The sequence below is a fragment of the Strongylocentrotus purpuratus genome, unplaced genomic scaffold, assembly GCF_000002235.5.
Source record: "Strongylocentrotus purpuratus isolate Spur 01 unplaced genomic scaffold, Spur_5.0 spur5_scaffold_7, whole genome shotgun sequence".
NCBI classification, from domain to species: domain Eukaryota; kingdom Metazoa; phylum Echinodermata; class Echinoidea; order Camarodonta; family Strongylocentrotidae; genus Strongylocentrotus; species Strongylocentrotus purpuratus.
In genome coordinates this window covers 8,658,515-8,674,319 of record NW_022145613.1, presented here as the reverse complement: position 1 = coordinate 8,674,319, position 15,805 = coordinate 8,658,515, and the positions used below count along the sequence as shown (strand labels likewise).

Sequence of the window (15,805 nt, the reverse complement as noted above, 5' to 3'; positions counted from 1 at the left end):
TCATTTGCTGTGAGTCCACCTAACGTTTGAGGTTATTTCTATTTTATATTGAATTATATGACAAAAAGTACATGTATCACCGACTACAGTGTACCATGTCGAGACAAAACAGTTGAGTTCAGAAATTGCAGAAGAAGCAAGAACTTCATGAATCCATGTTAACTTGTAAGACAAAGAGTAAGATTCTCTCAAAATAATTTGTCAGAAAAATTGTCTTGATTGCCGGGTAAAGAGCATGTACCACAACTGAAACTACTCCACAATTGTTAACCTGGCAAGCACATATGAGTTGTACATATGAGTTATACGTACAAACAATACCACATCCATATTATAACATCCTATAATATAACATCCATGTTATATACAATCAAATGTAGCATCCAAATTCGAAGACCAAATCAAAATAAAACACCTAGCCAACCATCTGAACATTAACACCAGCAATTATGGCCTATTAATTATCCTGTGGCTCTGGAAGTTCTAAACAAAGAAAGGCATCCCACGCTTGTAGTACTCCTTCTGATATAAAAACTCTGCTCACACTTGAGAGCACATGGCCGGTCTACATTGGGGATTCCCCACAGAATTTCACTTGAATAGGCCTTCAATGATACAATGCTCTTATTCAAAATCAAATTCAAGTTTAGTTTGTTGTATGGACAGGCAACTGACGCGACAATATTTCAATGAAACTGCAATTAAACAGCACTAGGAAATAGTCCAGGCACATATACATAAGGGATATGTCTGTACTGTTTTTCATACAATGTATATTTGTATAGGGCATGCCATATGCATCTTGCATATTTGTTTAAACGTCATTACACAAATATGAATTCGGAAATGACTATGTCCACAAATACTCAAGCAGGTTCAAGTCAATTATTCCAGGTGCGGAAAGTAAAAAGGACAAACTCAGCTAGTTGTTCAAGTACATTGTGTATGTAGGTAAGATTATGTTAAGTCAACTAACTATCGGTTCTATGCAGTAGGTAACAATATAGAGTGTATTGCAGCAAGGCAGTTCTATCTCTAGCATGAGTGGCAAGAGTTACTATAAATCCACAGAGCATGTACATGTATGTGCTACATGTATGATGGTCAATTAAAATTGGCTTTAAATACAGAATGCTTTGCATGTTATAAGGTGGAATAAAGTGGGGCAAGGATGAAAGTTTACTACAACTGGGCCAGATTCCAACAATCCCTACAAAAGTTTCAACTTTTCGCAGAAATACGACAGGAAATGCTAAAATGGGCAACAGAGTGTGATGTCATACTGCTTTCTGTTCTTGAACTTTTTGTCTGTTCAAAATAACAACATACAATATCGTTATTTTCAAGTATTATAAAGCCACAATGATGTCATTTATTGCAACTAATTTTGTAACCCACAGAAGGGGAGCTACTGTTTATAAATTAGTTAAATAAATCTGTGATCAAAGAATAAATTTTGTTTTGTATCATAACTGTTTGTATTAAAATGATGGGATGAAAGCTATGGAAGAACAAACAAATCTTATGAGGAAAAAAAGACGATACGACCCCCCCCCCCCCCCCCAAAGGCCTGCCTTTATCAGCTCAAGTTTGCCAAATAACCTGATATTTTAATTTTCCCAATCGCAAATTAGTCAGTTAATTTGCATCTTCATCAGCCCGCAGTCGCAATTAGCGGGATATTTGGTTGAGAAAATATCCTGAGAAATGTTGGTCTTGTTTCCAAAATATATAATTTGCGCCAGTCTGAGCTAGTTAGAGATGAGCGTATCGGTTTGGTGACGGCGCAATTTCGAGCTTTGGGATAATATCCAGAGTCTGAAAATAGCGGGTTATTTGGCAAACTCAAGCTGATGAAGACAGGCCTCAAGACCCTCTCATTTAACCCATTTACAAGTAGGACCAGTAAAACCCCCCCCCCCCCACCCCCACCCCCTCCTCAGATAACTAAACACGATATGCCGCTTGGAGCTATATGTAGTATAAAGAGAAACCAACATAATTTTACCCTATTATTATCAAGGACAGAAATAGAATACATACATTCACAAGTCATTATGGTATGAAGCTGATTTCAGGAGGGAACAAGAGGGTTATTATAATCTACCCTATCATATAACAGATATGGATTGGACCAGTTAATTAACTTCATCAATACATTCATACTACTGCATCATATAGCAGAATATAACAGAATATTTATGACATCCTTGATATAGAAACCACGAAAAACAACCTAATCCAAATTCTGAGGATTATAATGAGATTAATAATGCCTTAAAGCTGGTTCAGGGAAAACGCTGCAAAACCTAACATTTTGTTATGATGACAACGTAAAGTGTAATACACATGATATTTCTGTATCTTTTATCAAAAACACAGTGCTCAATTATTATTCACAGTACATGTACCTTTGTTGGCCACAGTTGCCATTCATTTACACATACAACATACATGGCAGCTAGCTTTTTGGCGGCGGTTTACTGAGCCATATCCGAACGAACGAGCCTTTACTTTGAGAGCTATAAAGCTATCCATTAATGTCATAAAGATAACCATCAACACCACTGTCATGAATTCAACTGCATGCACAGCAAGTACAGACAAGGAAATACATGTACTTTGTATTTGCACAGAATGGCCTTGTCATATACAGCACATGAACAAAAACATTGTACTTGTAAGTACACAACTGCACTGTACACTGTACATACATGAACATTATATCAATTAATTATAAATAAAGGAATTTTTAAGTCTAATGTACTTTTATCTTTGCCCTTGAAAAACACAAATATTCATACATCTTAGGGTGTAAAGATCAGCATGTACATTGAACGACTCAAAGCCTGCATACAATTAGTCTATCATCTTTATAAATGTTATATTAATATAGTATTAAAATTTCCTTCTACAATACCTATCTTTCGTGCTATTTTGTACTTTTTCTCTCTCCTGTAGTTCACTCTCACTCTTCTCCCTCCCTCTCCTCCCTCTCCTCCCCTCCCTCACCTCATCCCCCCTCCCTCCCTCCCTCCCTCCCTCCCTCCCTCCCTCCCTCCCTCCCTCCCTCTTTTTATCATCATCATCTCTCCCTCCCTCTTTCTCCCTGTCCACCTTGTTGGATCAATAACCACCCAGCTAAAGAGTGTGGCCATTTGAAACATCAGATTGTGCAGTATGGCTCTTGGAATATTGATTGAAAAATGATTTGGGTCAGTCTTTGCAAGGTCATCAATGCCATGGACAGAGCTAGTGTTCAGTCACAACACTAGCCACCCTCATCAGATTCCTACTTACATGTAGATGCCTAGATTCTAAATAAAAGGGCAGGCCAGATCTCACCAATGACAATATAGCGATAACTAAAACGATAAGTCGTCATCAAATCGCCCCCCCCCCCCTCTTGTTTATGTGCAAGAGGTATTAAAAATTGTTGCTTGACCAGATTTCAACACTTTCTGTAATAAGCCTCCCTCGATTTTATTGTCTTGTTGGAATCGTACACCCACAGATTTTCTTAGGACAAACCTCTATCTGAGAGCAAACAATTTTACTTTTCCATGTATTAACTATAGTGCAGAAGAATGATGGATAGTGTTCCTCATGCTATATTTACAGAATCATTCAAATGACCATTTTTAAAGGCTATTGCTACATTATAGTTTTATTACTGGTGAGTTCTGACAGGCCCTTTAGTGTACCGATTCTGCCCTGCAGCATAGGTTCATGTGTAAACTCCAATGTCCGAACATAAAGTATTCTATAATTACTAGGCCTACTGCTAAATACCTTGTATGCACATGTTGGAAATAGATAACATGGATGACTCATACAATGTTACATCAATATTGGGAGGTTATCAAGGTACAGGGGTGCTTTCCCATTAGCTCGAACGGATACAAGACCGATCAGTGATTCTTGAGACTAAAAAAAATAATCAATTTCAAGTTGCTTCCTCTATGAACCTAGGTCAAGCAAGACTTGCTCGCTCAAGAAATTTGCTTGATTTACAGGACGAGCATAGTCCTGAGTATAAGTACATCTTCACTGCTGAATTAATCCACTAATGAATTTTCTACTAAGAGGCCATTTCATAAGCAAGTCCTCCTTAGTTTGGTTGGGATACTAATCGACCTAAAATCCCCAGCACAAGAGCGAAATAGCCTGACATTTTCATCTTCAGTGTACATTAGCTACAGCTGGGTGTACTCATCATAAGTGCCCAGATCAGGATTAGCAGGCTAATAGAAACAGGCCTGATAATATATCCAGAGGTTATCAATATACTGATCGACTGTTGGTACAGCCAGATTGGAAACTTCTATGGCATAAACCTCAGCTCCTCAAATGCTGGCGGCCATCTTGAAAAATAGTCCGACTGTCAGGGAAAATGTATTGAGCGGCCATTTTGAAGAAGAAAAAAATAAATAAATAAAAAGGGCCTCCTCCTTCCTATTCTTCAAAAAAGGCAGGATGCTAAACATGTTTTTTTTTAAATTTTATTTGGCCATAGCTCCAGCTGGATGTACTCATCATAAATGCCCAGATCAGGATTAGCAGACTAATGGGAACAGGTCTACCAATATATCCAGAGGTTATCAATATACTGATTGACTGTTAGTACAGCCAGATTGGAAACTTGATGAAGAAGCCAGGGCTATGGCATAAAACCTCACCAAGGATTTTGGGAGGCTGCGGCATGTGAAACATTGAACTGTCCAAAGAATAGGTAGACTTGATCTATGAAAGACAAAGAACAAGTGAAAGAGGACAAGAAAAAAAAAGAGGACAAGATAGAGAGGAGGAAAAGAAGGGGAAAGGGGAGAAGAAAAAGTAACTTGAGAAGGACAGTGAGTCGAAAGTAGACTGCTTGTCTGAATATGGATGATCACCCTACCTGTTTGATGGTCGAATTCCATATGTTGAGAGGATGAAGAGGCAAAGAAGGGTGGGCCAGAGAGCAAGGTAGTGAAAGAGAACGAGGAGGAGGAGGAGGAGGAGGAGCTGAAATGCTCTCCAGACAAAAGGTAGATTATAATGCAAGTGGACAGTTACTACATTTTGGGGGCGTAAGGAAAAATATATGGAGAAAGATGGAGAAGAAGAAAATATGACAGAAGAAGGAGATGAAGTAGAAGGAGATGAAGTAGAAGTGGAAGTAGAAGTAGAAGTAGAAGTAGAAGTAGAAGTAGAAGTAGAAGTAGAAAAAGAAGTAGAAGAAGAAGAAGAAGAAGAAGAAGAAGAAGACGACGACGACGACAATGACAACGACAAAGAATAGAAGAAGAAGAAGAAGAGGGAAAAGGGAAAAAGAAGTAGGAAGAGACTGGAATGTTAATCTCTCCAGGGGAAGCTCAATACAATATGTAAGTATCGTCAGTTGCAAGCTACGAGTCACATAAAATTAGGTGTGTGATGGAGATGGGGAAGGATAAGCAGATAAAGAAAATGGAGAAACAGAAGGGTAGGAGGAGGAGGAGGGGAATAGATAACTCACCTGACCAGGGAAGATCATTCTACTTGTACGATGATTGAGTCTCATGAGGAGAGAAGGTGAGGTATCGAATGAAAGGGCAATACTGTCCAGAGTGTCTCGATCCATCACCTGTACATTTCAAATAAGGAAACGAAGAGAAGAACATAAATTAATAAATTTTGTCAAACAAAAATTGGTAATTCATACTTATCTATTCCTAACTATTTCTGAACATTTCATAATAAGTTTTAATACTTCAGATCATGCATTATTTTACAAAATTCAATGTTATAAAACATGTGTTACATACAACATGCATGTACATTGTACATGTACATTAATGTATTTCCATGTTTCAATGTTGAACTCACACTAAACATTTTATATCAAGCGAATCTTTTTCCCATTTCCCATACGGTATGGTTTCGTCTTGTGTTTTTGTTGTTGTCATCTCTTCTTATCCACATGCATGCATTTATTCCTCCCTACTCCAAGATTCATTTTTGCCTTGTCTTTCTGGCTGTTCTTTATCCTGTTCCACCCTCTTGATGCCTGGCTCTTACTTTCTCCTCCCCTTCTCCTTTTCTTCCTCTTTTTTTCTTCTTCTTCTTCTATTTATTTTTCTCCTCCTGTTTGTTCTTCTTCGTATATCTCTCATCTCCTCTTCCTTCTTCGTCTCATCTTCCTCTTCCCCCTTCTCTTCCTCCCTCTTCTAATGTTCCTGCACTCTTTTATCTACACCTTCTCTCTCCACTCCCTTCTCTTTCTTATTTTATTTCTTCTAACTCTCTCTCTCTTTCTCTCTCTGTTTTTAATTTTAGAGCAGGCAGGCAGGCCAGCAAGCATCCATCCACCCATTTTAATGGAATAAGCACCTGTCCATCAGTATGGTCTAATACACTCCCTCCAAGCAAGCATCTCTCTCAGTCCAAGCAATACTTTTTGATTTCACGTTCATTCCTGTACATTCAAAACAAACCGCAGAATGCATGCATAAAGCATGCATCTTCAAGTCAATGTGTAGCACTTAAAGCTACAAATGTACATGTACATTTGTATGTTGTGTGTCCAGTTGTAACAGAACACAAATCTATATACAAACAGCATCCTATATTATTCAACATACATGTTGTCCACCCAAAGATCCAAATTGTATATTGACCCCCCCCCCCAAAAAAAAAGGGGGGGGCGGGAAGGGTGAGAAGAAAAAAATGGTGTATCTAGTGATCTCATTGTATTTACCCACAATTTAAATTGAAGAAAATCAATATAATTCACTTGCTGAAATATCTTCATTATGAATACCTGGCCGAAAAATGGTAAATTTCTATGTCACACCATTCAAATACTCCACAATATTATCTAAATCAATCTAAAGCAACAACAAAAAGAGCAAAGAAACCATATGTGACACCACTGATGGTAGTGATTTTTTTTAAATATAGGATTATTGACTCCCATTTGCTTTTAATTTTAATAAAATTTGAATGAAAGTACAGTGTCTGTTCACACAATCAGTAGAAAATATGATTTCATGAATTTTTCTATAGCATTGATATTCATCAATAAAAATAATAATAAACATATGTACACCATACAGCTGGGAGTTTAATATGTGTAAGTAATCATCTTAATTAATCAGGGGCATGGAAAATACATGTTTCGGCGTGACCCCTAGAATTGATCGATTACAAACAAGGCACTATACACGTACCCCACACTAATGAATTAGCGGCACGGTGCAATCCGATATATTATGCATGTGTAGGAACGAATCTGGTTGATTGGGAGCTGTGACAGCGCGGATGATGCGTTGCTACGGCGCTGAAGTTCATGTCGCTAGAGGGGAGACTCTCTTACAGAGAGGTGGTAAATACATGCATGTGTATGGACTTCGGGGAATACAAGGGAAATGGAGGAGATAAAAATGATGCTTCTTTGTAGTTGTTTTTTCATAATTCTCTTGTAAATGTATATGATTATTTTTCATTATTGTGTTATACAGTACATGTATCTGTTTTGTGATATCTTATACCTTATAAAACATGTAGAAAAAATGATGTTGATGAGCATGACTTTAGTAATGATGAGGAATAGGATGGATTTTTATGATTTTGTTGTGATAGTGGTATTAAAAATAGTTTTGATGAAAATGAAGAAAGGATGAAAGATGGCTTTGAATGTAAACAAAAAGCAAAAAAAGGAGAATTAGGAGAAGAAGGAGAAAAGAGAAGCAGTGTGAAAGAAATGAAGGAGATCATTGATTGTGATCAATTATGATAGAGATATTGATGTTGTTGGTGATGATGATGATGATGATGATGATGATGATAGTGGTGGCAATGGTGATATAAAGGACAAAGATGATAATGTTACTGATGATGATGAAGATGTTGTTGTCCCTGTTATTGGAGAAAACACCACAACTATACCTTACCCATCTGGCTATGCATTTTTCCAACCAAAACATTTAATTCTTTTGAATATCAAAAATGTATTGCTATTCATGTATTGTATAAGTTTAATATATCATCTTATTGCAAATATGGTAATACAATTCGAATTACTGTATATGTACCAAGCAATTTGCCAAGGTCGTTGGAAACCAAAAACAAAAGAATTCCAATTTTACTACCATGCATAATGTTTTACGTGTAATTTTATTTTGTCACTGATGTATACCTTGTAAAAGAAACTGCAATTCGGCTCTCGGGCCGCGAATGTTTTTTTATGAAATAAACCATTTTAAATAAATAAATAAATAAATAAAAATGATGATAGTCATCATCATCTTGATCATGAAAAAAGACTGAGACAAAGAAGTGACAAATGTATTTAGAAAAAGAATGGTATCTATATAGCTCTTAAAAATGAGCTCTGGAAAAAGTTCATATGAAATCAGAAGAACTATAGTGAACAACACAGACGCAAAGGGGAGAAATTATTAGAAATTAAATTATATATCTGTTCATATGACAAAAAAAGATAGGGGTGAAGACTGATGATGGTGATGAACTTAATGATGATACATGATTATGTTGAGGGTGATCTTGAGAATGAGTGATGATGATGTTCAAGGCTGATGATAGAAGATTGTTATAGACCTAGGGAGATGGCTATTACTATTAACCAAAGACATAAGAGGTGACAGAAATGATGATGATTATGGGTGCTTAAAGTTCAGATTGTTGGGGCAAAAGGGGTATCGAATTGAAGGTGTCAAGTTAGACTAACATTTACCATAAAAGGAGCGAGAGGGTTAAGGGATGGATCTAATACCTAATGACGCTCAAAATGACAGCTAGGCTAAGGCTTAACGATGGAACGCGATAATAATTAAGGTCTGGCTATAACTACTAGAGGACCTTTCGCTCTATCATTTGTAACCCTCACACGAGTGACGAGAGGAAAAGTATATTGGTTATCAAGGATGAATAATTTATACGCACACAAGCCTGGGATTTTCCCTTTCTAAAACCTTTTTACATACGCGATTAACCGGCTTAAAAAAAATAAATAACCGCACAGCAAAATAAAATTGCTTCATGTGTATATGATTGGCTTACAGGGGGAAAAGTTGCAGTGTGCACAAAGATAAGTATACTCACTGATCTCTGTTAGAGAATACAGGGATGAGAAGCATACCATGCTTGTGTCATTTAATGTTCTAGCCGTGGTTTGTTTAGTGAAAATCTTCGGGCTGGTGAAGACGCACCGGACAAATAGCGGGATGTTTTGCCAAATAGTGGGATATTTTGCAAACTAGCCCAAGATATCTTGGGATGATTATCTCGACCAAACATCCCGCTAATTGCAACTTCGGGCTGATGAAGACACAAACTGACTGGATAATATGCGATCGGGATAGTTGAAATAGCGGGATATATGTCGATCTCGAGCTGATGAAGACAGGCCTAATGATATTGCTTACAAGATGATACTTACCTTGTATTCAAGGGTGCCCTGGGGCTGAGTGAAGAAGCTCTTTCTCTTGCTGTTCCCATCTTTAGAGCTGCTTGACTCAGTATCTGTCAAAACAATGAAAAGAAGAGAAATATAAGTACAGAGTGTCCACAGAGAAAAACAAAATCAGATACAATGAATGAAAAGAAGAAGAACAAAAATCAAAGCTAAATGAGAACAGATTTTCTATTTTCTAATAATGCCGGGGGAGAGGGGGGGGGGGGGAGGGTATGGGGAGGGGGTATTGCCCTCATATTTAAGTTGGCAAATCCATACTCACAATATAAAAAAGTGAAATTTCCTTTTTCTTCCCCCATATTGGTGTTATTTAAATTTCCATCAGGTGGGAATCAGGGTAAATTAAAAAAAATAAAGACTTTCCTTTTTCTTTTCTGTTTTCTTGTTTTCAAACCATAAAGTGTGTGATGCCCTGAGAACACAAGCAAATTAACAATAATGGGAAATGGGACATTTTGCTGCTATCATATTATTCTAAAATATATTTGCACTTTTGCAGATCTCTGTAATCTTCGTCAAATTGCAGTCGCTTTGGGAACTAATTATATAAAGCAAAGCATGTACATGTACAAACCGTAGCCCTGTACACTGTACATGTATTTCTAGTGAGAAGCAAGCCTCACCAGTAGTTGCTACTGAGTGAGCCCCAAAACTAACTCAAATTCAATTGAATGCATATTAAAAATTGAAATTAAATCTAGAGTTGAAAACCCTTCCGGAGGCAAAAGATGAAATTCACACAGAAAGTGGAAGAAACAGGTCTTTCCCGCTAATCCACCTGTCACTAGCATCCATACACAAAGCCACAAAGGTCATGTACAATGTACAACACATAAACCTGTACCAGCCGAACGCCTCCATGAAATATCACTTCCTTACTCAACCCAAATATATCTGTATCAACGACTTACCCAAATAGAAAGTATCCCTCACACTCCTGTTATTCTTATCTACCTCCATCGCTTGAACCCCTAACATGCTTCCAACAATATTCCAAAGATTAGAATCAGACCGAGGCAGCAACATCCATCATCACCAAAACATAAATACTCCTGGTTCTATTCTCTAACTTCCTCAAAAATCCCTATGTTTAAGCTTTAAAATCAACTCTTTATGAGGAAAAAACAAACAGAGACAGTAATTCAATACAAAGTCACTGAGCTAGAAACTGACCTGAACAAGATTATAATGCGAGGTTCCTTCCTATATTGTTATTTACTAACCTTTCTTCTTTGTGGAGTAGTCTTATATGGTGAGGCCCCATTTAATTAAGCAACAATTATTTAGTGTGATAGTAGATGTCTAAAAGTAGGCCTACATGGTTAAATAACTTTCTATGCTCTGTGTAATATTGTGTAACACTGTACAGTTGGAAAAAAATACTACTGGAATAGCACTAGCATGACCACATTCAAGTTGTATCGTTTGCTACAACCTAATCTCTGATAATTTGCAATATCTATTGCAATTCTGTAGTTGAACATGCATGAATATGATATTGATCTGCATAGTAATATCAAATTGACAGCCCCTACCATCAGATTAACACCTGCACGTGTGTATGCGTGTGTGTGTTTCTACTTGTGAGGACATTGTCAAATGCAATCACACTGGCTTGTTTGCTTCCTACCAGATTGGCAGGTCCCCATTTCTCTCCCGGGTACTGAGTGGCAAATTTAATGTACAAGCCCCACAAGCTTGGAATCTTAAATCAAGTCCACTTGAATAAATTGCATTTACATGTGTCTGCACTTACATGTACATGTACACCTGTAAGTGTATCCATAATACACGCATACAAATTCTTTCTTAGCAGTAAGATTTAAAAAATTAAAATCTTTATGAAGCCTACATGTAGATATGTACATGCATACATGTATGTACTATGTACGTACAGGGTGTATATAGCTTGTATTTTATTTCATAATAATCTAAAGGCTAATTAATTCAAGCTGCCTTTAAAAGTACTGAGAGTGATCATCCATTTTATGCAAGAGTATAGAAATGGTGTATGAACATACACAACAACTACATGTATGCAAAAGATAATTTTTCTCCATCTAGCCATTCAGAGTATGTCACTGGCATGGAATTGTTTCCTGGGTCTGCTAAACAGAGACTATTCATGACATTGAAGGGGGAGTTGTTCTCAGAAGACGACCAATGAAAATCCTTGTTTGAAACACTTTGTGTGACCCTAGACAGAGAGACACATATTGACACAACCACCAAGGTCATTGTCTGAAAGGTCACAAAATGCAGGTCTTTGAGACTCGTAAAATTAAGGGGAAAAGAGATACAGATCACAACAACACAATCAATAACACATTTATTAGCGATGACAGGATTCTCATTAAGTTGAATGACTGGGGCATTTAAACTGGGTCATTCACTTATTCTTCAAATGAATGCCTATGATTTATATTCTAAAATGAGCTGCCTAATAGCCCATGAAGTATCTATCAATATGAAATTATACCCAAAGCATGCAATATCAAATATTAATCATTCCTTATTACTTTTAATAAATGTGGACTAAATCGAAAGGTAATCTCAATGTTTGACGATGACTGCAACTTCACAGACAATGTTTTAATTTCTCCTCGGTCGTTGATCATAAAGTAGGCCTTCATACTGTAGCCTGTAGGCTAATACATCGTTTGGTGTGGTACCACAAATTTATCAACGCTGCTGTATATCAGTTGCAATAAAATCACCTCATTCTGCAGGTTTGTTCGAATGAACAAGCTTCAAATGAAATATTCTGACTAATAAAACCTATTTATCATTAAACTTATATCATGAAGTTAATTGATTCAAATTGAGGTTGAGAGAGAATTAAGAGTGAGTAACCTCTGCACTAACCACCCCCCCCCCCCCCCGCCATTTCTGGTACATGTAAGCTGCACCAGTATGGTCCTGTTACTGCCTGCTCCCCTTGTTGGTTCTTTCATGAGTCCTATCTGTGTGCGAAGTGTGAATCAGGTATTAGGTTATGCACTGCACTGTTGGCAAGCTGACCATAAGATGGCACTGTGCAGCAAATAGTACGCTACAGGGCAGAAAGTTCATCAGTTCAGTATCCTTTTAAGCTCATGGGATAAGAAGTGTGATGAAATGTGAAAAATTAAGCAATTTGGAAAAGTTCATTATGTAGTACATAGGAATTGGTGTTTGCTGAGAAATTTTGGATCACCAAAATTTATTTTTAAAAATTGACTTAATCTTGATGATAAACACATGCACTGATCACATATTAAAACATGTACAATCTACTTGGGGCATGCCAGTTTAGTCTTAAAACTAATAGCTACATGCATTTATTGTCATTTTGAAAATGAGGGCATTTGAAAAAGAATCATTTCCAGGGGATGTTTCTATCAAGACTCTCATACAAACTGACATAATATAATAGAATGAGAAAGTTTACAAATTGTATGACTTCTCACGGTAAATTATTTATAGAAAATGAGTTTTGAAAAAAGCGAACAAAACTGATGCTGCATGCTCAGAACTAAATCTATCTGCTGAGTGTTTTTTTCCATAAAAAATATATAATGGCTGAGCACAGAACAATTAACACAAGAAAGAGAGAATTTATTTTTGAAGGGCTTTAAACTTTAATAGATTTAAGAAGATGATCATGTGAATCATGCATATCCCTGCTTATATTTCAAAATCAAAGGGATCTGGGGGTGCAATCTTCTATGTCCCCCCCCCCCCCCCCCCTCCTCCTCACTTCTGGAGGACCTATGAAACTAAAACAAACAAAAACAAAACAAAACACTTCACGTTGGTCAGAATAAAGGTCTTGTAAGGTACAGGTGCTAGTACCATAATTGTGATATCACATTCCCCTCCATAACCCCTTAGGGAAAATAGGCCAACAGTTTTGCTACCTCTGTATATGCACAGTATGTACTAGTTCAATGTCATCTAGGGCTTGACACAGGAACTGATGAGTCCATTCCATCGGGCACATAGATGTTTGTGTAAGGTGTCCATGTATTAAGGGAGAGGAAGTTTCTGTTCCTGTGATTGTTAGCCAAGGTATGTACTACTCACACCTCTCTGTAGTCAAGTGACGATTGCCAAGTTTCACAGGTGCTATTAAAGTTCACTAGCTTCAATACACAATCCCGAAATTTTAACACATAGTGATTTTTCATTACTCACAGAACATACAAAGCTAAGACTCAGGGGAAACCGCCCTGCCCACCACTCCCCCCCCCCCAAAAAAAAAAAAAATGAATTAAATGCAATTCTGAATGAGTTATAACCCCTTACAGACCCATATCTTTTAAATCATCAATTTTAATATAGAAGGATATTCTTCCAAGCCTCCACATGAAAAATCTTTACAATCTTTCATGGACAATAAAAATCCTAAAAACTCATTGAAATCTCCCCCTTTAAATCGTTGGTATGCCTGTATTTGTTTGCCCCTCCGCCCTCCAGCAATTTTCCCCTATAATCACTTGATAATCATCTTGCCTGAAACTCTGAATAGATGATTTTTTGCCGGCGGCCATCTTGAAGAGAAGAGAAAGAAAAAAAAGGGCCTCCTCCTTCCTATTTTTCCAAAAGGACAGACGCTAAACGTGTTTTTTATTTTATTTGGCCTGATAGCTGATATTGTAAAGTTGAATCAATTTGATTATTGTTATAAAAACACTGAATAGTACCTTTAACCTGTAACCATCCACCTGTATCACTCACATCCCTCTAAAAACTACACCAATTCTAGTCCAACTGGAAAGTACATTTCACCTGATGTATTAGTCATACATGTACTACATGCAAGCCCCTAGATGGATTGAATCCATTTCCATTTGCAGGGGCAGGGATATTGCCACAATCAAAACAAATTTACACTCGTTATCGATCAGCCATCAGCGTTGCTAGAAAAAGGTCATGACTTTTCCATGGCTACCTGCGACAATATGTATAACAGATTGAATGGGTTTTCATAAAGGCTGTATGATAAACAGTTAGAAAGACATAATTCTCATTCCCATGTGGATTTTGGGTCTCAAGTTCCTTGAACATCTCTCTTCGTCTTTACAGACCTCCTTAAACTTCTTTTCTTATCTTTGCTATTTCTCCATTCTTCTCTTTTGCCTCCTTTTCATCACTCTCCTCCTGCATCTCCTATTCATCTCCTTCAACTTAATCTCAATTTCCCCCATCTTTTCTTACTTGAACTACTGGTTCAACTCCTGTCCATGCATGCTATTCTCTTCAATTCCCATTTCATTCTCTGCCTCCGTATTCTATCCCCTATTACATTTTATTCTGTAAAAAGGACATTTCATTTTACAATTCTGCTTCCTCTCCAGTTTTTTCAATTGATCTACTCATGTCAATCTCTTTCACCTTCTCCTTTTCTCTCTAAGTTATTTCTATTTCCCTCTCTCTCTCTCTCTCTATAGATATTGCCTATCCTCTCACTAGGCCTACATTGTATCTACATAATTTCCTTTGTTGAAAATGTCGCTTTTCCCTATCATATCAACTCTATTACGGAATATCACCTCTATTTAATACATCTGAGCGAATTCATACGAGTTAATACCTTTCTGGCTCTCTGCGGACAATATCACATCAGCCATTCGCTCAAAAATGCAATTTGTGACGACTGACACACTACACTCCAATTTGGCCAGCGTAAGCGATTGACTGCACAGCAATGTTGCCGGAGAATATGTCACACATACACCCTGTATATGTGCAAGTTCATGTACCGGTATGCATGCCTGAAATTGAACTACACTGTATATGTACATAAGTACTCATGTAGGGTAAGCGCTTTACAATTTGTACATGTAGGATATACCATCAATATGTTCCTATCTATAGTAGATGGAATGTCCAAGGTATTTTGTCCTGTATGTTACTAACATTACCGTAATTAACGGTGTATAAACCACACCTTTTTGCCACTGAAAAAAATTCAAAGGCGGGGGTGCGGTTTATACACGGTACACCAAAAAAAAAGGTTTTGATTTATTCCCCTCCACCTGGCGCTATGCCTGGTTTACAATGTCTCCCAGCTCAGTAATCGGTGTGTTGACTCACCACTCGGAAACTAGACCAATACTCAATTTGTTTGTCATCTTGGTTTGAAAGTAATCTTTCTGATAGATTTCAATATGTAGTTTATAATAATAATTCCTCCAATTTTTTTTCTATTACACGGCATACCACAAGGTTCTATCCTAGGTCCTCTACTGTTTTTTTAATTTATATTAATTAATTAAACATTCAGCTGCACCTCGCAGTTAAATGAAAGGCCTTCCCGCGTGGGTTTTTTTAACACGGACCTCGCTTGCTGCCAACAGAGTC

At 37.2% G+C, this 15,805-nt stretch overlaps 1 protein-coding gene across 4 annotated transcripts in view; it reads right to left on the bottom strand.

The window, feature by feature from the left end:
* The window catches only part of LOC582830 (nuclear receptor coactivator 7), a 55,110-nt gene that overhangs the window by 22,078 nt on the left and 17,227 nt on the right, over window positions 1–15,805 (bottom strand). For 3 of the 4 annotated variants that reach the window (XM_030973817.1, XM_030973819.1, XM_030973818.1), the window contains exons 3-4: window positions 9,425–9,507; window positions 5,501–5,608 (exon numbers count right to left, since the gene is read on the bottom strand). In XM_030973817.1, the coding sequence (XP_030829677.1) occupies window positions 5,501–5,608; window positions 9,425–9,507 (191 nt within the window). Of the gene's footprint in view, window positions 1–5,500; window positions 5,609–9,424; window positions 9,508–10,371; window positions 10,563–15,805 lie in introns of those variants that run through there. The other variant, XM_030973820.1, reaches the window with a different exon arrangement.